This window comes from Microtus ochrogaster, chromosome 18, assembly GCF_000317375.1.
Source record: "Microtus ochrogaster isolate Prairie Vole_2 chromosome 18, MicOch1.0, whole genome shotgun sequence".
NCBI lineage: Eukaryota > Metazoa > Chordata > Mammalia > Rodentia > Cricetidae > Microtus > Microtus ochrogaster.
Genome location: NC_022020.1, coordinates 46,167,593 through 46,189,336, shown reverse-complemented (window position 1 = coordinate 46,189,336; position 21,744 = coordinate 46,167,593). Strand labels below are relative to the sequence as shown.

General features: G+C 41.2%; 1 protein-coding gene across 1 annotated transcript; it reads right to left on the bottom strand.

Moving 5' to 3' along the window:
- Window positions 1–1,004: 1,004 nt before the first annotated feature.
- Window positions 1,005–12,314, bottom strand: LOC101994395 (interferon-inducible GTPase 1-like). Its single transcript, XM_005356142.3, has 2 exons — window positions 12,273–12,314; window positions 1,005–2,709 (listed from the first exon to the last, which is right to left on the bottom strand). Exon 2 carries the CDS (start codon window positions 2,683–2,685, stop codon window positions 1,414–1,416), a length of 1,272 nt encoding a protein of 423 aa, XP_005356199.1. The 5' UTR covers window positions 2,686–2,709; window positions 12,273–12,314; the 3' UTR covers window positions 1,005–1,413.
- Between the last annotated feature and the right edge of the window lie 9,430 nt (window positions 12,315–21,744).

Sequence of the window (21,744 nt, the reverse complement as noted above, 5' to 3'; positions counted from 1 at the left end):
AGGGGAAGGTGTCCCTAGCTGATAAGGAAAAACTGAGTGTCTGTGATTGTTGACTAACAAAGGAAATGCTAATTGTTTCTAAAAGCCTGGGGCCAGCAGGTCTTATTAGGAGATAAGATACCAGGTTGATTTCCTAGGCCCAGAATTTACCCTGCAGAGGGGAATAACTTACTTGTGAACTTAAGACGACTGTAAACAAAATACAGACCTCAAAATACAGGTCTTTGCTTCTGGCAGGGGAGGGGCTTGTTTCTGACTCAACTGAATGTGTCAGGCTTTGGTGACTTAACACGCATGGGAGGCCTTAGCATTTCTGAGGAGTGGATTGGGGTGTGCTTATGGGAGGCAGAGGAAGAGGGGATAGTAAGACTGTGGTTGGTATGTAAAATGAATAAAAATATTAAAAAATAAAATGTGTCTCTCTGCGTGGCATGCATGTTCACGTGTGTGTGTGTGTGTGTGTGTGTGTGTGTGTGTGTGTGTGTATGTCAGGTTTATGTTAGGTCCTATCCTCAATTGCTCTCTAGTCTTTGTCACCAAGACAAGGTCCCTTAATTGCTCTCTAGTCTTTGTCACCAAGACAAGGTCCCTCAATTGAACCCAGAACTTGCCGTTATCTCACACTCCTGACAGCCAGCTTGCTCCATGGTTCCGCCTTCTCTGCCTTCTGAGTTTGGAGTCCAAGGTGCCTACCACACCCACTCAACTTTTATATGGGTTCTGGAGATTGAGCTCTGCTCATTATATGTGCACGACATGGCACTGTGTGTGTCTGTGTGTGAGTGTGTGCATATGTGTTTTAAAGTGTACATGTGGAGCTGTGTAACATGAAGGCCTGCTTGTTGGTTCCTGTCCTGCCCAGTTCCCACAGCCGGTAAGCCCCAAAGAAAGTCACACAGAGGTCTCCATAAGTTATAAACTGATTGGCCCATTAGCTCAGGCTTCGTATTAGCTCTTATAACTGACGTTAACCCATTATTCTTATCTATGTTAGCTACATGGCTCAGTACCTTTTTCAGTGGGACAGGTCACATCTTGCTTCTTCGGTATCTGGACAGGACTCAGAAAGAACTTCCTTCTTCCCAGAATACTCCTGTTCTCATTGCCCTGCCTCTACTTCCTGTCTGGTTGTCTTGCCTATACTCTCTGCCTGGCTATTGGCCTATCAGCATTTATTTAAAACATGATTGACAGGATACAGACAATTCTCCCACACCAGAGTTGAAAGACAGAGAGGAAGGTAGAGAGTTGAAGCTGGGGATTGCCAGGTTCTGACATATTAACACACATGGGCCTTATCCTTAAGTTTCTCATGGTGATAGTGGATTAGTTAGTGGAAAGAAAAGATATAAGAGGGGGAATTTATCTAGTGATTTCATTGTATTCACCATTGATCTTGTGATCTTGTCATGGTCAGTCACTGTGGATGAGCTGAGCTTGAACTAGTTTTTTAAAATATGTCTTTCTAAGGAGAACTTTGGCATCTTCAGTCACTGTGTCAAGGAAATAAAGTTGTAAGTAAAAGGTTTTACCAAAGTAATGCCCTGTAGCAAGAGGCCCACCATTAGCTGAGGCAAATTTCTCCACATATTTCAAAATCATTTCTCCCAATGTTTCTTCTTTCTTAGTTTCCAACAAATAAGGAGATTTAATGTTTTTTTTCAGTTGCTCAACAGGCACTTGAGAATCGTTAGCCATGACTTCCAGGGATTCATCATCCAGTCCAAAGAGGACTTGGTAGTGGTTTAACTTCACTTTCAACTCCTCAACTTCATCCATGAGGATGTCCACTGTAGGAACAGTAGCCAAAATTCCAGCCTGGCAGGCTTCCAACAAGATAAACTGCTGCATAGATTTGTGCTTTTTTTCAATGACAGCCTCAGTATTATTAGGCAAGGAAAGTATAAAGTTGTGGTGCTTTTGAGCAGGAAGATATTTTATCAGGGTGTCCATCAGGACTGGAAAATTATAGTCTGATAAATTGTGGTTAGAAATCAAGAAAATCGGTGGAGCATCCATGTTATTCTGAATGAAGGTGTTCACACAGTATCTTCTGACCAGCTGCAGTGTCTTTACTCTGTCAAAGGTACATGGTTTGGATTCCTTTTCATTTTGTAAGTCAGCATCCACTTTGGTTCTTACAAAGTAGCAATTCTTTCTCTTCAACCTGATTGCTTGGGCAAGGTCTAGTTCAAGTAGTTTAAAGCGTGTGGCGGAAAGAATCACGAAGAAGTCGTACTCTTGGAATTTCACTTTCTCCAGATAATATTTTGGTGGAATGTTCATAGTTCCAATGCCAGGCAGCTCCCAAAAAGTCAACGTTTCAATTTTGGGGTGCTTGTATGGAGTTCTCCTCATAGCTGTCTCTGCTGTCCCAACTTGAGTTGCATCATCCTCTTCAGGTCCAACTCCCCTCAGGGCATTGATGAAGCTGGACTTCCCTACTCCAGAATCTCCTGTCACAGCAACGTTTATTGGGGCATAATAAACATATTCCAATTGACCACGGATTCTATAATGTGCCTGCTGAACATCTCCTTTTCTCAGAGACCTTTTTATAGAACGGATGATTTCCGGTGGAATGATTTTGTTTTCTATTTCAATATTATTAAAATATGCAGTGAAACTGGATTCCAAATCTCCACGGTCTTCATTCTCAGATGCAGAAGAGAATGACTGACCCATGATCGTGATTAAAGAAATAAGCCACTGAAAGAAGGAAGGGAGAGTAAGTTACAAAAGATCAAAGATGCCTGTAGTGGCATTTTAATTGTACTTCAATAAGTAACTACTTCCTGAAGATTTGAGAGTCAAACAGTCCCACTGGTCAGCCTTACAGACCGGGAAATGGTAACACACACCTTTAATCTTAGCAGCCACACTAGTTGCCATAGAAACCAGGCGATGCATGCCTTTAATAATAATGGTACATGGAAAGGATTATAAAACAGGAGAAAACAGCTCTCAACACACAGTCTCATTCTGAAATTCCAGGAGGCAGGATCGCCATGTCAGACTGAGATCAAGGTAAGAGCCAGTGGCTGACTGCTTTGCTTTTCAGATCTTTAGGTTGAACCCCAATTTCTGACCCTGAGCTTTTATTAATCTTGGTTCAGATGCCTTCATTCTCAGCACTGTTTTGCTTCACTGTGCTGCCAACTTAGTTACATTTTGTTATTGACTAGTTCCTGGATATTTTGTGCTTTTTTTTTTTGATCAAGTAGATACAAGCTATTGGAGAAGAAAACCTCATTTGAGGAATTTTTCCCATCAGATTTGACTTGGGGCACTTTGTTGATTCAATATTGATGTGGGAAGTGCCAGTTCACTGTGGGTGGTACCATCCTTGGACTGGTAGTCCTGGGTAAATTAAGAAAGCATTATCAAACTATGGAGAACAAGTCAGCAAACAACATTCTCCTATTGTTCCTGCCTCTGCTCCTCCAGAGTTTCTGCCCTGATTTCCCTGAGTGATGGACTGGGATCAGTATGTGTGAGCCCCCTCTCCCCCCAATCATATGCTTTTCAAAATGTTTTTGTTCCTGGTGTTTATAAAAGCAATAAAAGGAATCTAGATTAAATTTCTACTAGCTCCCAATTAAACCCTTAATTACAAAAATTTGATAACTGAAGTAAAGCAAGGCAAAATCATATAAAAATCCATATGAGTCCTTTAGCCAGCGTCAACAAGTATAAAAACATGAACAATTGTACTGTATCTAACCTGACTGCAGTATTATATAACAAATCCAAAATATCTTATTCATTTGTGCACACTTCCTACAGTGTGTGCCTTCAAATGAATGGAAACTTATCAGACATCTGGTTTTGCACCCTGAGAAATAAATAATAATGAGTGATATTTGATATTATTGCTTAATCAATGCCATATCTCTGATGATCACATAAATCTTTCTGTTTTCTTGATTTTTCCAGAAGATTTCATTAAGTCCAACTATTGCATTTGGTTGAAATAATTCTTCATTTTTCTAGATTTATTTTCCTTCTGTCTTTTTTTTTTAATTACTCGGAGCTCAACTCCATGAGGAATATAAACTTGTAATACTGTAAGCTATCTTAATATTATTAAAGTCCATGTTAACATCTATTTCTTCAGGGTCCTCAAGTCATCTTTCTGATTAACTGCTTTCTTCTAAACCTTCCATGTTCTGAACGCACTCTAACTGTGCCCTTCAGATATAGGCCAATTGCTTTCCTAGAATGAACAGGGCTTTGGGTTCAATCCCCAGCATCTCATCAAATGCAGGTTCTTGTGGATCTCTGTCATTCTGGAGCACAGGAAGTAGAGGTAAGAGTATCAGTACTTCAAGGTCATCCTTGGTAAACTGTGAGTTAAGGGCTATCCTGGGCTACTTGAGACCCTGACTCAATAAAATAAATATTATGTTATGAAAGATGACTCGGGGTAAATATCAGGACTAAAGAACTAAGTTTGATTGCTGGGTAATTTTTTTTTTAGTTCAGATATCATATTTCTGTCCTGTATTATCCACAACCTGTCTACAAGACCTCCCACGGCAGCACAATGGATGTTACTATCAGTTAAGAAAGCAGCAAATCTCCACTGTCACCCTGGAGCCTTTTCCTGTCTCACCCATATCAAATTGGTTTGCAGACTTAAGCTCTATTTCCAATTCCACTCACACTGATCATTCCTCCTATGTTATCTTCTTCAAGACCTCCTCAATCTCAGCTTTGATAATGTCATTGACATTACTGTATTCCCTGTGATTGTTCTTGCAACAGCATGGATGATCAGCCAGAGTTGTCCCATTGACACTGAGATGTACCATTAGGATACTACTTTCCCTCAGGGAAAGTTAATTTGATAAAGAGCGCACATGCTACATACAACATAAATTGAACTTTATTATTACACTTCTGGATTTTTTTCATGTCTGAATAACAGCCACCCTGGTATCTTGGGCTATTTTCTCATCTCAGAACTTTGTACTGAATGACTGTTTCCTTTCCTTGTTGGTCTCCCCTCCAGAACCACAGGTCTATTAACTTAGTCACCCTCATCTAGGTTGTGCATCAATTAGGCATGCTTTAGCATTGCCACCCCCATTGAGATATAAAATCGCACCTGCCTCTATCACCCACCATCCCTTATCTTTCCAGCTCTACACAGCACTTGTTGGCAGATGATGTACATTCATCTGGGTTCACTTGCTCTCAGCCTCCCACAGTATTATGAGCTTCAGGTATCAGAATGTGCTTTTGTCTTGCTCACTTTTCTATGACCAACACACAGCAATGGTGATTTATCATCAGGCAATGAATGAGGGCTATGAGGGAAACACTAGATGTTTATTGTAAACATTTGTGCCTATTCTGTAGTTTTCCCTGGCCAGTAGGTTATTGAAGACCTAGTACGTTCATAAAGTGTGGATACCGGAATCTCTGGGAGAGCTCAAAGACAGTCTACCACAAGAGAGGGCTGTCCTTAGAATCCTACTGTGTATAATCACAGGCACATACAGACTCGCTGCACAGGACACCCCATCCAATCTACAGGACAGATGGGGATAGCTGTGCAGGAAAGCAGAGCTGTAGAACTTTGTTCAGTCTGACTGCAGGCACAGGACAGGAAGAGGTGGGTAAAGAGAATGTCCTGAGGGGAAGCCAAATCTGGTTAAATAAACAGCATTGCCTGATTTCCTGTTGAAGGGGACAGTCACCCACAGGGCACAGACAGCACGTCCCTGAAGTGCACAAGCTGTTCTCATCTTCAGTTTCCCCTCTCATTCTGTCAGCTCTAGCTCCTGGATCTGTGATGCAGACTCCGGTGTGACAGTTGTCTGCAAGGACTTTCCACTGAATATGAACACAGGGAACGAGAAGGCTGTGATACAGCGAACATTTAAAAGGGAAGCCTGCCTAAATGTCAGCTGTCACCACACCCTGACATCCTCAAGTTCTCATAGATGGAGAGAAGATCCTTAGCACTCCTGCTTGACAATAAAGGAAACCACAGTGAACAAGATTTGCCAGGCACAGATCTCCGCAGCCAGCTATGGCAGAAGCGGCGAGCAGAGAGACCTCTTCTCCACAGGCCAGAGGCCTCAGGGTGTAAGGAACTAAGTACTATACCCTGAACTAGGAAGGAAGATGAGAATGACCAACAGCAATCTCGGGCCCACTGCGGATATTCCATCAGCTGCAGCAGCCAGTTACAGCCATGTTAGAGAAAGGAATAAGAAACAAGCCAAAACAATTTGAAACGTTTTACCAAAATCAATACCCAAATCATTTCCTTTGTGTCTTCCTCAACTTGAAGAATTGGCTAAGCCCATCCATGATGCGGTCCTGTCTGCCTCACACCAGAGCATCCCAGCTTCCAAGCAGAGGATACTCTCAGAATATGTTCGTAAATGTCTGATTGCCTATCTTCTCTTTAGAGAAGAGAGATGGTGAGGGTTACAAGTTAGATCTGAATGCCCCTGTCCACTTACCAGAGAATCCTGAGTCCAGTGTATGTGCTCACTGTAGTTCAGCTGCAGGAGCCACTGTTCACTGTGCTGCAGTCTCTTCCCATGAACCAACCCCTTCTTCCTCTGTGGAAAGCAGCAGGTTTCTGACAGTTTGGCAGGACTCACACTCTCTCCAGGGTCCTGCCCCTCCCTCTCAGTGTGTGCTGACCAATCACGGAGGAGCACGGGTCAGTAGCTTTCAGACCTGCTGCTTTTCCAAGAAAGGGGAAGTGAAACTAAAGTGACCAGCTCTGTTTTATTCCATTAAACCTTTGTTTCTTGGCGGACAAGTCTGGGCAGTCCTAAAACAGTACAGGTGTGAAATGTGGGGCTTGGAACGGAGGGAGAGCACGGAGAAGCAGCTGACTAACCAGGCTGGAACACAATCCCTGACTCCACAAATACAGCCTGAACTGAAGTCACACAGCACACTTGTCTGGTGTTGTGTGCAGATGTCGAGTTAAGGATCACCCACGACACAACCCATTTCCTCACAATTGTGGATCCATGTTCCTTAATTCTTGTCATTCTCAACTCTCCTGTCAGTGCACACATTTGATCTGGTTTGGGCGTGCTGGGTTTTACACGTGTTGTCACAACCATTGTGAGCTTATACATCCAGCTGCCCTGTTGTGTCCAGAAGACACAGTTTCGCTGTAGCTGTCTCCTCTACTGACTCTGCTCTTATAGTCTTTTTATCTCCCCTTCAACAACCATCCCTGTGCCTTTGGAACTAGAATTATATATATTCCATTCAGGGCTGGATATTGTTCAGTGTCTTATTCTCTGCATTTTGGCCAGTTGTGGGTCTCTGTATAGATTATGATTTACTGCAAATATAAAAACTATAAGAAAGGTTGGGAATTGCCTCAATCTATGGGTATAATGATAAATCAAGAGGAACTGGCTTAATAATATATCCATTTAACAGCATAACAGTGGAAATTTTTACCTTGAATCTATAATATATCTAGCCTTAAGTTCTTGCCCAGGTATGGGTTTCACTTAGTGGAGAAGCAATTAAATCTAATCAGGAAGCAATTAGTTACATGGATGACTTTCTTGCCACTAATACACTGGAGAGCATGTCTTATCTGTCCAGTCATTGTAGTTCATAGAGTTCAGAGACTGGTATGATTAATGATTACGTTCATTCTTTGGTAGTATAATATGACTACAATTTGACTACATACATAACTTTTAATTTGCATTTTTAATTATACTTTTATTTTAAATGAGTTACACAAACATAATACCTCAAACAAGAATAGAAAGAAATATGCAGTATAAGAAATTACCTTAAATTTGTAGCAATAAAGGGAAATACATATCAATGTAAAGTATTCATATTCCATATCCTATCTTTCTTTAGAAAGAGATTGACTGTGACCATTAACTGTTTATAAGCAACCCCTTTTAAATGAAAACAAACATTAATAGATAGTATTTAGGAATTTTGGTATAGTTTTCTGTACTACTTCCTGCTGATTGTTGAGTGCAGTGGTCTTGAGAAAGTTTAGAATTATGGTTAAATCTTGGCTGCAGTAGTCAGTGAGGTTGCGTAATCTCAGCCAGTTGCCTTGACGCTGTTTCAGGGGGTCTTTTTCTATCAAGCCATATTAACATAGAAGGAATCCACATCTTCTTATCTTCCTTAGAAACAAAAGAAGAATCTCTTTTTCAAAGCAACATATCCTTAGACCTGAATTTTGAAGTTAAATACTTATATGTGGGTTTAGCTTAGCAGATCCCACAATTAAAAATCTTTCTTCAGTTAGCTCATTAACAGTTGAAAAATTCAAAGAAAACACAATAATTACATAATCTAGACTCTGTGTATTTTCCATCATTACGTGGCCCATTATAAATTTTTTACTCTCTTTGTCTTTTAAGTACCTCAGTTTACTACCCTTAAATTTCTTTTTTTAATCGGTGACTCTGTCTGTCTCATATTCTCTTCCAATCTCATGCACATTTACCAAACACAGTGTGATCACTCACAGGCAGCTGGGTCACTGCAAAGCCCACCTTAGAGTGGCAATGATTCACCAGAGTCACACAGCCCTGGAGGCCCCAGCATCATTTGCAGGTCTCATCTCTGGCCTGACATCTCCACTCCTGGAGAACAATTTTTGCTTTTACAACCTGTAGGAGAGCTTCATGACTCTTTTAAGGTTTGCACTCTTTAAGATATTATTTTTATTTATTTTCTGCGTCTTATTTTATTTTACATTTAAAATGTGTCTCTCTGTTTAGTGTGCATGTTCACACATGTGTGGGCATGTCAGGCTTATGTTGGGCCTGATCCTCAATTTCTACTTTAATTCATCAAGGCAGAGTCTCTCTATTGAACATGGAGATTGCAGATGTACACACTCTAGGTAGGCAGCTAGCTCTATGATTCCACTATCTCTGTTTTCTGAGCATGGGAGTTCATGGTGGCTGGACACCCTCTCAGCATTTATGTGGGTTCTGGAAATTGAGCTCATGCATGGCATGTACTTTATGCACTTGATCATAGATTCCCTCAACTTCCTGAGTTTTCATTAGAATGATTATGAGGAAAGTGCAATAATACAACTATCTAATCATTTGTGTCTGTGCTTGTGCATGTTTGTGTGTTGTTATGTGTGCATGTGTCCATTTGTGTGTATGTGTGTGCGCACGTGTGCATGTATTCCAGTGTGCACGTAGAGTTGAAGATCAGGAAGGAAGGTAGAGAGTTGAAGTTGGGGAATGTCAGGTTCTGACATATTAGCACACATGAACCCTACCCTTAGGTTTTCCCATGTTGATAGTGGATTGGCTAGTGTTACAAGGGTGGAGGGCAGGCATGGAAGTACTGGGAAATGAATAGGATTTGGGTACATGCTGTGAAATTCTCAAAAAATAAATCAATTAAAATATATGATAAAAAACAAACAAAAAAACAGAATGTGGAACTGTAAACAGATATGGAGTCCGGTCAGTCCCACAGGGTGAAAGGTCCATCTCTCGGCCTTTACCTCGCTATTCAAATAAACAGGAACTTATTTTCCTAAAATAAATAACAATGATAAATAAATCTTTTCTTAAAAAAGAGTTTATTTTTATTTTTATTCTATTTATATTGACTGATTTGGTTATGAGTTTTTCTATGGTTAGAAAATTTTTAAATTTTCTTTTTAATCTCTTGCTCTTCTCTCTTCCCCTCCATGACTTCTCCACTCTCTCCTTTGTTCCTTCATTTAATTAACGTTGTTTCTCAAATTTTTCTCTTTCCTTGCCCCTTTCCTTTGTCACAAGGGGAAGAGAAAGAATAAAAGCTTCTTGCTCTGTTTAACACAGAGGCACTTCCTGCTTTTTTGCAGCTGGCAGTGTTCCAACAGAAGCCCTTTATTTTGTCCCAAAAAGCAGCGCCAGGCACCTAAGCTGAGGGGGCAAGCAGCATTTGTGTCTGCCCTGAGAACTGTATCCACGTAGGAGCAAGTCCCCAGTTTTTCCCCTCTCTGTGTCTTCAGTCCCTAGTAAGTCCAGATGCTTCAGCCTTTGTTTCTATTTCCAGAACCAGGAAAGGCGCACCAGGCAAGAGAAGGTGTTTGGGAATCAGTCATGAAAAGGGGGTTGAAGGAAACAATTCCAGAAAGTCGTCACAGGCCAGCGGGGCTCAGCCCCAAGTTAAGATGATCTGGCTTTTTGCATAAACAGGATGTGGAAAGCAAAAGCTTTGAAAAGTGTGGCATAGGCGGCCGGCCGCACTAGTATAAAGCTGTCCACTAGATGGAGCAAGTTCGAAACAGCTTCAACTATCACTGGCGAAGCTTGGGAAATTGCGGTTCTGTGGGTACCAAATAGCAGAAAAAAAAAATAGCCGGCGGTGGTGGCACACACCTTTAATCCCGGCACTTGGGAGGCAGAGGCAGGCGGATCTCTGTGAGTCTGACGTCTACCTGGTCTACAGAGTGAGTTTCAGGACAGGCTCCAAAGCTACAGAGAAACCCTGTCTCGAAAAAACCCAAAACCCCAAGTCGAAAGAAAGAAAGAAAGGAAAAAAGAAAGAAAGAAAGAAAGAAAGAAACAAAACACAACTAGGCCAAAAAGAAATTAGTGTTCTCCATAGAAGCATACTAATCAAAACTTCCAGAACACCATTCAAAGCTGTCATTCACACGAAGACATAGGAAGGGCAATCAGAATACCTTGCAGAAAAAGTAAGTTAATAGAAACATTAAATTTTTCTTTGAAAGAAAGTTGATAAAATGAAAAAGACATACTATTGATTTGGAGAAAAAATTGCAAATGAAGAATCAGATCTTGTGCACAACATATAAAGATTTCCTAAAACTCAATAGTAAGAAAACAAGCAACTTGATTTTCTAATCTAATAGACACATTAGCAAAAAGAAACACTGATGTCAAATAATCACTTGACTATACAGTCACCATTGGGGGAATTCTAATGAAAACTTCACATACCCACTAGATGGGGAAGGATTTCAAATGCAATTTAAGACGCTTAGCAAGTATAACCTTGTCTCATGCTGCTGGGAATGCTCCCATTGAGAAACAGTTTGCCGGTTTTCAACAACATAAATTCCACTTTATCCAGCATTCCTGATGTTGAGGACCAGCCTCAACGAAAACACTTCTTACCAGGGTAGGGGAGTGGGAAAATAGAGAAAGGAACCATAAGACAGTATTGGGAGTGAGTTTCAGGGATTATTCAGATCCTGAAATCACCTGCATTTATTTTGCCACAGTTTTTATACTTAAGGTAAACTGGGGGAGAAGGCAACAAAGGCTTCATTAACATGACAGCCTGAGACTTTCCATCATTAGCATTCTGTTGCCTAGGTAGCAGGAAGACTCAAGTCAGGGTTGACTCACAGACACTGGTCATGTAGGCAGAAAACACCCCTTCCCCAGGTGATCTCATAAGTTACAGTGGAAGGAGCAGAAGTACATTGGCATTCTTGACCACCTGTCGGGATGGCGCTGAGCTATCTTAACTTCAAATAGAGGCCAGGCAGCCACCCCCTGACTGATAATGATTAATGCTTATTATTCCCCAAATGCTCTGACCCTCAGATAACGTGGGAAAGGGGCCTGCATTTCTCGGCCCCAACAAGTAGATACTTACTAAAGAAAAATAAAAAAATAAAATGAGATGGCTCAATCTGTAAAGATACTTGCAGCCAAACCTAGACAAACCTAGTTCAATCTTGGGGAACCACATGGTAAGGAAAGAACTAATTTTGGCAGGTTGTCCTCTCACCTCCACCTATGTGCACAATATGCATTCATATAAATAAATAAATATGTAAAAAATGCATGGAAAAATGGAACGTTGCATGCATATAAAACATAATCCAAAGGGCTGGCTCAGTGGGCAAGAGCATCAGGGTGAAAGGAACTAAACAGCATACCCTGAACTAGGAAGCAAGATGAGGGTGAGATATACCAACCTCATTCACACTACAGAGATATTCCATCAATTGAAGCAGACATTTCCAAATCCATGTTAGAGAGAGAAATAAGAAATAAGCCAAAATAATTTAAAACATTTAACCAAAATCAATATCCAGGTCATTTCCCTAAGGAGTACCTCAACTTGAAGAACTGGCTAAGCCCATCCATGATGCAGTCCTGTCCACCTCCCACCAAAGCATCCCAGTTTCCAAGCAGAGGATCCCTACTCTCGGGGTATGCTCCTAAATGTCTTGTTCCCTGTCATCTCTTTAGAGAAGAGAGATGGTGAGGGTTAGAAGTTAGATCTGAGTGCCCCTGTCCACTTACCAGAGAACCCTGAGTCCAGTGTATGAGCTCACTGTAGTTCAGCTGCAGGAACCACTGTCCACTGTGCTGCAGTCTCTTGACATGAAACCCACCCCTGCTTTATCTGCAAGACATACAGACTCCTCTAGGTTCTGCCCCTCCCCTTTCAGTGTGTTTTGGACAATCACGGAGGACCATAGATCTATCTGCTTTTTTAGGAATCACCTGCATTTCCAAGAAGAGGAAATGAAGTAAACAAAAAGTTGTTTTTCATTCTATTAACTCTTCCTTACTTGGCAGAAAAGGCCGGACACTCCTAAGATAACATGGAACGAGGCTTGGAAAAGAATAGAAACACGGAGAAGTGTCTTACTGACTATGCTGGAAAACAGCCCTTGAAAGATAAATTTCCTGATCCCTGACTCCACAAATGCAGCCTGAACTAAAGTCACACAGCACATTGTCTGAGGTCCTGTGCAGATGCCAGTTTTAGTCTCACCCAAGACACAACCCATGTGACCCCCTCTGATTGTAACCTTAATTCTTCACAATTGTAGATTCATATTCCGTAATTCTTGTCATTCTCAGCTTTCCTGTCAAGGCAGAGATTTGGTCATGCTTGGGCTTGACAGGTCTTACACATGCTGTCTCAACCACGGCCAGTTCACACGTGGAGCTACCCTGCAGTTTCCAGAAGACCCTGTTTTCTTGTTGGCATCCACAGCTCTGGCTCCCACACTCTTTTTATCCTTTCCTCCACAGCTATTCCTGTATCTTTGGAAATAAGACTAAGTATATTCCATCTAGTTCTGGACATTTATCAATGTCTTATTCTAAGCATTTTGTTATATCAGTTGTGGATATCTGCATTGATTATAATCTGCTGCAAATAAGAACTTCCATGATAAGGGTTAATCAATGCCTTAACCTATGGAAAATCATTGGGAGCTAGTTTAATATTATGCTCTATAGCAGAATAATAGTAGTAGGTTCTAAGATGTATGACCAGCATAGCCTTAGGTTATTGTCTAGATATGGTACCAAATACGGGTTTTGTCTTGTGGAGAAATATTAATCCCATCAGGAAGTACTTGGTTACTACCACTGCATTCTTGTACTACTAGTATATTGGTGGTTATTTCTTATCTGATCAGTCATTATTATTGCTCAAAGAGTTCATACCTGGATATGATTAATGTTTCATTTTCTTCTCTGTTACTCTGTCTAGAACCTTCCAGCACTGTGAAAGATAACTGGTAAGGGTGGTGGAGCTTCTAGGTCAGTATCACCTTGGTTTCTCCATGTCCTATAACTCAGCAATGTGGTGTTTTCACTAACAGGATCTTACCATGGAGTTCTGGAAGGTGACCAAGAGCACTGACAATGGCTTGTAATGATTAGGATCCTCACTGGCCAACAAGTTGAAAAAAAAGCTAAGTAATTCTTGGGTCTGGGCTTTTTATTTATTACCCTGTGGTGTCTAGCAGGGACATTGCTACCCCATTAGAGGGTCTCTCCATTATCTTTTTCATATGTGTATACATATATTCAGGAAGCCTTTACATTAGTAGGTTACGTGTGACATTTTGAAAATCCTTTTTGTTATTCAGCCCTCCGACTTTCACTCCACTCCCCGATTCTCAACTCCCAGCTCAATTTAACCCTTCTTTGCCCATACTTCTCTTTTAAATCCCATCTTCCCTCTCCTACATTTTTCCCTCCATGACACCATAGTAATTTTGAAACTCTGTGGGTATTCCAAATGAAACACACGTCTGAAGAGTAGAAGCTAAGAGCTGCCCATGAAAGGGATCAAATGATGTTTGTATCTCTGGGCCTCTGATGCCTCACCCAGAATGGTTGTTTCCAGCACCATCCATTTCCCCAGGAATTTCATAGTTTCTATATTGTCAACAGATGAAAAGTCTTTCAGTCTGTAAAGTTGCACGTATTCAGCATGCATCCATCAGTTGATGGACATCTAGACTGGTTCCATTTCTTGGTTCCTGTGAATAGAGTGTAGATGATGGATAAGCAAGGAGGTCAACAGAAGGAGATGGAGTCATTTGGGAATATTGGCAGGAGTAGCACAGCTGGATCATGTAGGGAAGCTATTTTCTCTTTGTGTGGAGCTTCCACACATGGTACCCTAGAAACCTCCAGTTTGCCCTCCCACCAGCGGGGACTGAGTGTTCTCCTCCCCCACCCTCCACAATGGCATTAGTTGCCATTTGCACTTCTGTTTCTAGTCTCTCTGACTGGGCTGAGGTGAAATCTCAATGTAGTTTTGGCTTGTATTTTCCTGACATACAAAAATGTTGAAAATTACAAAAAAAAATATTTCTCAGACATTTGCACTTCATCTTAGAGAACTCTCTGTTTAGCTTACGCTCCATTTTTAGATTGGGTTCCTCCTTTTCTTGAAGTTCAATATTTCTCTACAGATTCTAGATACTTACCCCCTGTCTACTACATAGCTGATAAAGATTTTTTCAGTATTGTAAACTGCCTCTTCATTCAAGTGATGGTATCTTTTAAAAGTATTTTGAGTCAGTGTCTTCCTTTGTATACAGTGTAGGTCTAGTGTCCCCATAGGTCTATGTAATCCAGACTGATCTTGATCTCCTGGTGATTTTCTCACCTTATCGTCCTGACTGCTGAGATTTCAGCTATGAAACCCTTGTTTCTCCAGCTCAGAACCTCCTTTTGATTTCGTGAGCCAGTCTACAGCGTATGGACATTGGGTGTATATATTTTTTTTGTATTTTCTTTTTTTTTATTAAATTTTATTATTCAATTAAGGATCTCCGCCTCCCTCCCCCCCGCCACCGCCTCCCATCTCCCTCCCCCTTCCCCGATCAAGTCCCTCTCCCTCATCAGCTTGAAGAGCAATCAGGGTTCCCTGACCTGTGGGAAGTCCAAGGACCGCCCACCTCCATCCAGGTTTAGTAAGTTGAGCATCCAAACTGCCTAGGCTCCCCCAAAGCCAGTACGTGCAGTAGGATCAAAAACCCATTGCCATTGTTCTTGAGTTCTCAGTAGTTCTCATTGTCCGCTATGTAAGTCTGGTTTTATCCCATGCTTTTTCAGACCCAGGCTAGACCAAGACCAGGTGAATTCCCGAAAGATCATCCCCATTGTCTCAGTGTGTGGGTGTACCCCTCACGGTCCTGAGTTCCTTGCTCATGCTCCCCCTCCTTCTGCTCCTGATTTGGACCTTGAGATTCCTGTCCAGTGCTCCAATGTGGGTCTCTGTCTCCTTTCATCGCCTGATGAAGGTTAATATTCAGGAGGATGCCTATATGTTTGTCTTTGGATTCACCTTCTAATTAGCTTCTCTAGGATCGCGAATTATAAGCTCACTGTCCTTTATTTATGGCTAGAAACCAAATATGAGTAAGTACATCCCATGTTCCTCTTTTTGGGTCTGGCTTACCTCACTCAGGATAGTGTTTTCTATTTCCATCCATTTGTACGCAAACTTCAAGAATTCCTTGTTTTTTACTGCTGAGTAATACTCTAATATGTATATATTCCATACTTTCTTCATCCATTCTTCCATTGAAGGGCATCTAGGTTGTTTCCAGGTTCTGGCTATTACAAACAATGCTGCTATGAACATAGTTGAGCATATACTTTTGTTGTATGATAGGGCCTCTCTTGGGTATATTCCCAAGAGTGGTATTGCTGGGTCCAGGGGTAGGTTGATCCCGAATTTCCTGAGGAACCACCACACTGCTTTCCAAAGTGGTTGCACGAGTTTGCATTCCCACCAGCAATGGATGAGTGTACCCCTTTCTCCACACCCTCTCCAGCATAGGCTATCATTGGTGTTTTTCATTTTAGCCATTCTGACAGGTGTGAGATGGTATCTTAAAGTTGTCTTGATTTGCATTTCCCTGATCCCTAAGGAAGTTGAGCATGACATTGGGTGTATATTAAACAGACCCTGTGCATGGAGATTGAGAGGGTGTAAAGTGCCCAGACAAAGCAATTTCTATTTCTCTGAGTCTTTTGAGAAATGATACATAGTTCACCTATGGCAACTCCTTTCAGGAGCTCCAGTTCATCCTAAGCAATTTTGCTGGATGAATCCTGTTGATCTGTAGCATCTGCTCACACGTGCCAGAGATCAATCAACAGGAATGAAGTCACCTGCTATGGTCAATTTTACCGTCTGAGCTATTGGAGCTCCTTTCCAGGGTTGTAATTTAGGTTGGTTTCGTCGTTGTTGTTGTTGTTGTTTTCCCTCAGGTTGGGTCAGGCCCTGGAGCACTGTCTGCTCACAGTTCTGAGAGAAAAGTGAGAGTTACGTTAGTAATGCAGGACTCCCAGTGGACTCTTAGCCAAAATAACAAGGAGAGCTGCATTTCCAGTCATTGCCGGGAATGCGAAACTGAAACTGCTTCTCTGTGCTGCCTGCTAGTTAGTCATAAACACTGCACATTCAGAGTGTGGGAAGGGGTGCATGTAACAGAGGGGAAGCTTTGGTTGAGCCTCCCTGCTCCACGCAGATTCCTCATTGTTCTTCTCCCATCGTTCCCTTTCTCACCAACACACCAGTCTTTCATATTCACCACCATGTTTGCTACTTTTCAACATGCTATTATTCAGCCACACTGTTCTTGAATTGCAATGGAACAGTGGATGAGCATAAATTTTTGTTTGCTTCATCTCTAGCTCCCCAGTGCTGGGAAATAACAAACAATCACAGGTGATATTCAGTGATTCAGTGTTTTCTGAGCTCTACCAACTGAACTGCATCCGCAATCTTACTTATTAATTCATTTACTTGAGTCTGTGCCTCACTATGTCACCTTGGCTGTCCTGGAACTCAGTATTTAGACCAGACTGACCTATAACTCACAGAGATCTGCCTGGTTTTGGTCTCTGAGGGGTGGGCTACAGGCAGATGCTATCACTGTACGGCCATTACCTCTTAAAGTTAAATATTGAAGGACGGAGGGATGGTTCAGTGGTAAGCACTTGCTGTGCATGCATGAGGACCTCACTTAGGTTTGCCACACCCACTAAAGCCAAGCATGGTGAGGTGGGATCACTGTGCAGTCTTCTACCTATCAATGGTTATTAGGATCAATGAGAGACCTAGCATTGAAAAATAAGGTGGAGAGTGATAGAGGAAGACACCATACCTTGACCACCTCCCTGCATCCTCCACATGTTCATGTATGGTTGAGTGCACACATATAGATAAACACATTCACACGAACATACACCACTCACACAAATGTCAAATGTGAATTTTTAAAAAATGGTAAGAAGTTTTTGTAAAATATATTAAAAAGTAAAAAGTCATTTCTAGTCAATGACATGAGCAGAAAATAATTCTCATTTTCTAAGGCTAACTTATGCCTCACCAAACTGATGGAAAATAATAATGTATATACTCTTTATACAAATCTCATTTTATTGTTTGCTACAGATGTCAGCTACTTGAGATCATCTTAAGGGTGATTTCAGCATTTCATATTTATCAGTAACAGCTGGAACAGAACCAGTGACATCCTCTGTAGAACTGTAGTGTACTCAAAAGAGGACTAATTGCCTTACTTAGGCTTAGGAATTACATTTCAGTAAAGTATACTTGTTTAGTTGCCTCATTAACTTTTTGATGGATTTAAATGTCATCAGTTGATTATAAAAATAGGCATTTGATCTCAGGACACACAAAAGGTTTACTAACTGTTTAACAGTGTAATTCTAATCATACATACAGAGAAATGCAATGACCATTGCGTTCTTCCAGCTAGCATCCCTTGGGTTAGATTGAAAGGCCTCGAAGAGTTTCAGAAGAGACACACTGCGCTGCACCTCACTGGCCAGTAGGAGGCAATGCTGATTCACCTGATTCTAGCCCTAAGTGACTGATGTGTAAAGAAAAAAAAAATCTATGGATCTCTAGGATCAAGATTTATTTATAAAAGGAAAAATGGGAACAACACATTGATGAATACAGAATGAAGTGTTGCTTGCCTTTTTGTCACTTGTACAAAACAGCTGCTTACAGAATGGGAAAAGATGTTTACCAACTACACATGAGCTTTGTCTGGGTAGGTTTCAATTTTCAAGTCATTGCCTAGAGGCCCAGGGCCTCATGTGATTTTTTGGGCTGTCCTGTTGAAGACATGGCTGTGCCAGGCGCCTGGCCTGACTGGGACAAAGGGTGGAAACTAAGAGCTATATATGAGAGGGGTAAAATGATGCTGTCTCTCTGGAACTCACTCGGAATGATTGTTTCCAGCTCCACCCAATTTCCCGTGAATTTCATAGTTTTTATTTTGTTAGCATATCAGTAATATTTGATTCTGTAAAGCTGCACTTTTTCCTCATCCATCCATCAGTTGATGGGCACCTAGGTTGTTTCCATTTCTTGGGTATTGTGAATAAAGCATGGCTTGTCAATTATCAAGTAGTTTAACAGTAGGAGATGAAGTCATTTGGGAATATTGCCATGAGTAGTTCACCTGGATTATGTAATAAATCTTGTTCCCTTCTTGTGTAGCTTCCACACATTACCGTATGTTGTCATTTGTATTTTTATATGATATGTTACTTTGGAGGAGAGATTTTGCTTTTGTATTCACAGAAAAAGAGAGGTTGTGGATTCATTCTAGGTTAAGAAAATAAGGTTTGATTGAGAAAGGCCTCCTGAAAACTCTTCAGTGGGAAAGGATGGCCAAGATGATCCAGTGTTTCTGAGTACCTCTGTTATAGTTTCCTCTGAGTTCTGTATCCAGAATAGCTTCAAGATGGCTGGCTGAGATGATCAAGCCTCACAGAATACTCTAGTCAGGACTTGGCCATAATTCTAAATTTTCTTTGTGTTCCCATAAGTTTATCAGTGCCCCCAATCAGCAGGAAATAGCCAAGAAAACTAAGCTCACATTCCCAAAATATGGATTATGGATCTTTGTCCTTGTTTAGAGTGTTGGTTACAAGCTTTTATGGATAATGGTCAGAAGAAAAGCTAAACAAAGGAGATTTGAGTCAGATTTATTGTTTTGAAAAGAAAAAAGGGGAAATGCTCTTGTAAAATGTAAAGGTTTGTCACTTCTATTGGTTTAATAAAATGCTGATTGGGTAGTAGGTAGGCAGGGCGTATAAGCCAGCAACCAGACTAATAGAATTTTGGGAAGAAGAAAAGCAGAGTCTGTCACCAGCCAGATGCAGAGAAAGCAAGAGGAGAATGCCTCACTGATACAAGTTACCAAGCCACGTGACTAACATAAACAAGAATTCTGAGTTAATTTAAGTTGTAATAGCTAGTTAATAATAATCCTGAACCAATAGGCCAAGCAGTTTATACTTGGTATAAACTTCTGAGTATTTCTTTGGTACTGAATGACCGTGGGACTGGGCAGGATGTAAACTCAGTTTATGATAAAATTATGTAGGACAAGCCAGCCTACTGTGGTGTGTGCCATCCCTAGGTAAGTGGTCCTGGGATGTGTGAGAAAGTGGAGTGAGCAAGCCATGGAGAGCAAGTCAGTAAGCAGTGTTCCTTCACAGTCTACTTCCGTTCCTGCCTTGTCCTCCCTTGATGATGAACTATAACCCACCAGGAAAATCAGGGCATTCTGAGGGTTAAACAAGGTCTTTTGAGCAAAGCTTAGCTGAGTTCAAGTTTTATACAGTGAGGAGGGCAAGGTCATGTGAGGTCAAGACTACATACAGTCATGATGACAACTTGTATTTCAAAATATCATTCTAAATAATAACGGAAAAGATCATGTGTAATTGAAAAAGCAAAATCCACTGCTATTTATCCCACCTGAGAGGGGGCACAAAAGCATATTCCAAGAACAAATCCATGCTAATGAGTAACAGAGGTTAGAAGACTCTTGTATGTAAATATGTAAGTGTGATGGGTGCTTTGTCTTGTTTACTTGGAGTTTCTCACAAGCTCTCAGCAATCTCCTCACACAGCTTCATTCAGGGATGGTGTTCTGACAGTCAGTGTTTAATCTCATCAACAGAGAAACAAACTAAGGCAATGGATAAATTACCTTTTATGGCCACCAAATTCCGTACTGTGACAATGGCTACTTATGCCAAAACATCTCTCTTGTTACATGGCTTTTCCTGGGAAGAAAGAAAGAAATGTCTATTCATACTAGAAAGGGCACTGGTGACAAGCTAAAGAAGAGATTCCAGCCATGTCTGGTTTAATGAGTCAGTGAGTTTATTAGGTTTAATTAGAAATTTTATTGCTCTCTGTCATCTTCCTCAGGTGGGCAAACACATGAGGAGAGCTTTGTATCCTGGGACTTCATTTGGTTTTACTTAACTCCTCTTCTGACAATGTATTGGGCAGTCTAAGACCTTCACCTGCATGTATTATGCATGCAAATCTCGATAGTGACACTTCTATCATCCTAGGACATTACCCACTTCTACTCTGGGTGCATGTACACCTACTATAGACAATGGGTAGGATCTCTGTTTCAAGAACCCACTAGGATCTACCTCTGTGTCCAGTTTCTATTTAGATATGTCTGGGTACAGGATTGAGAGAGCCAATCAAATGGGCATCATCACTTCCATATATCAGCATTTATTGTAAGAACAAGGCAATGAGTTCTCCTTAACGCAGCTTTGGTTCTTCTAGTCTCTCTTCAAGGCATCAGTTGTGTTCTGTGTTTTTCCTGGGTAGACACAAAAAAATCTATTCATCCCATCTAGGAACCCACGACAGACCAAAGGGACATCTTTCTAGTCTAGTTTGTGAATGAGCGAGTTTATCAGAGTGAGAGTGACTTACAGGAAGATTGCCCGATCAGAGGAGGCTGCATCACTGAAAAGCCTACTCGAGAAGGGCAATGATCCACCACAGTTGCTGCCTTGGGGCCCCCTGAACGATTTTCAGGAACTACAGCTGCTCTGAAATCTCCACTACCACAGAATTCTTTCTGCTTATATATCCTCGAGGGGAAGGAACTTCATGAATCTTTTACATCTCTGTATGTTGTTGTTTTGACTTTTTAACTCTTTGGGCGGGGGGTGGGGCTGCCCCTCAGCTCCCAAACAAATGCACACAGAGACTTACTAATTTTAAATGCCCGGCCTTAGCTTGACTTGTTTCTTGCCAGCTTTCCTTAAATTTTCCTGTATACCTTTTGCCTCTGGGCTTTTTACCACTCTCCATTTCTTTATCTCGTTTCTTTCCTCCTTTTTTCAATTCTGGCTGTGTGGTTGGGTGGCTGACCTCCTTTTTTTTCTTGATCTTTTCTCCCAGATTTCTCCTCCTACTTATACTCTCTGCCTGCCCCTCATATCCTTACTCCTTCCTTGCTATTTGTCATTCAGCTTTTTATTAGACCAATCACGTGTTTGGACAGGCAAAGTCACACCGCTCCACAGAATTAAACAAATTCAACATAAAAGAATGCAACACATCTTTGCATCATTAATTTAATTGTTCCACAGATCCACAGCATAAAAATGTAACACTTCTTAAAGTAACATTCTACAA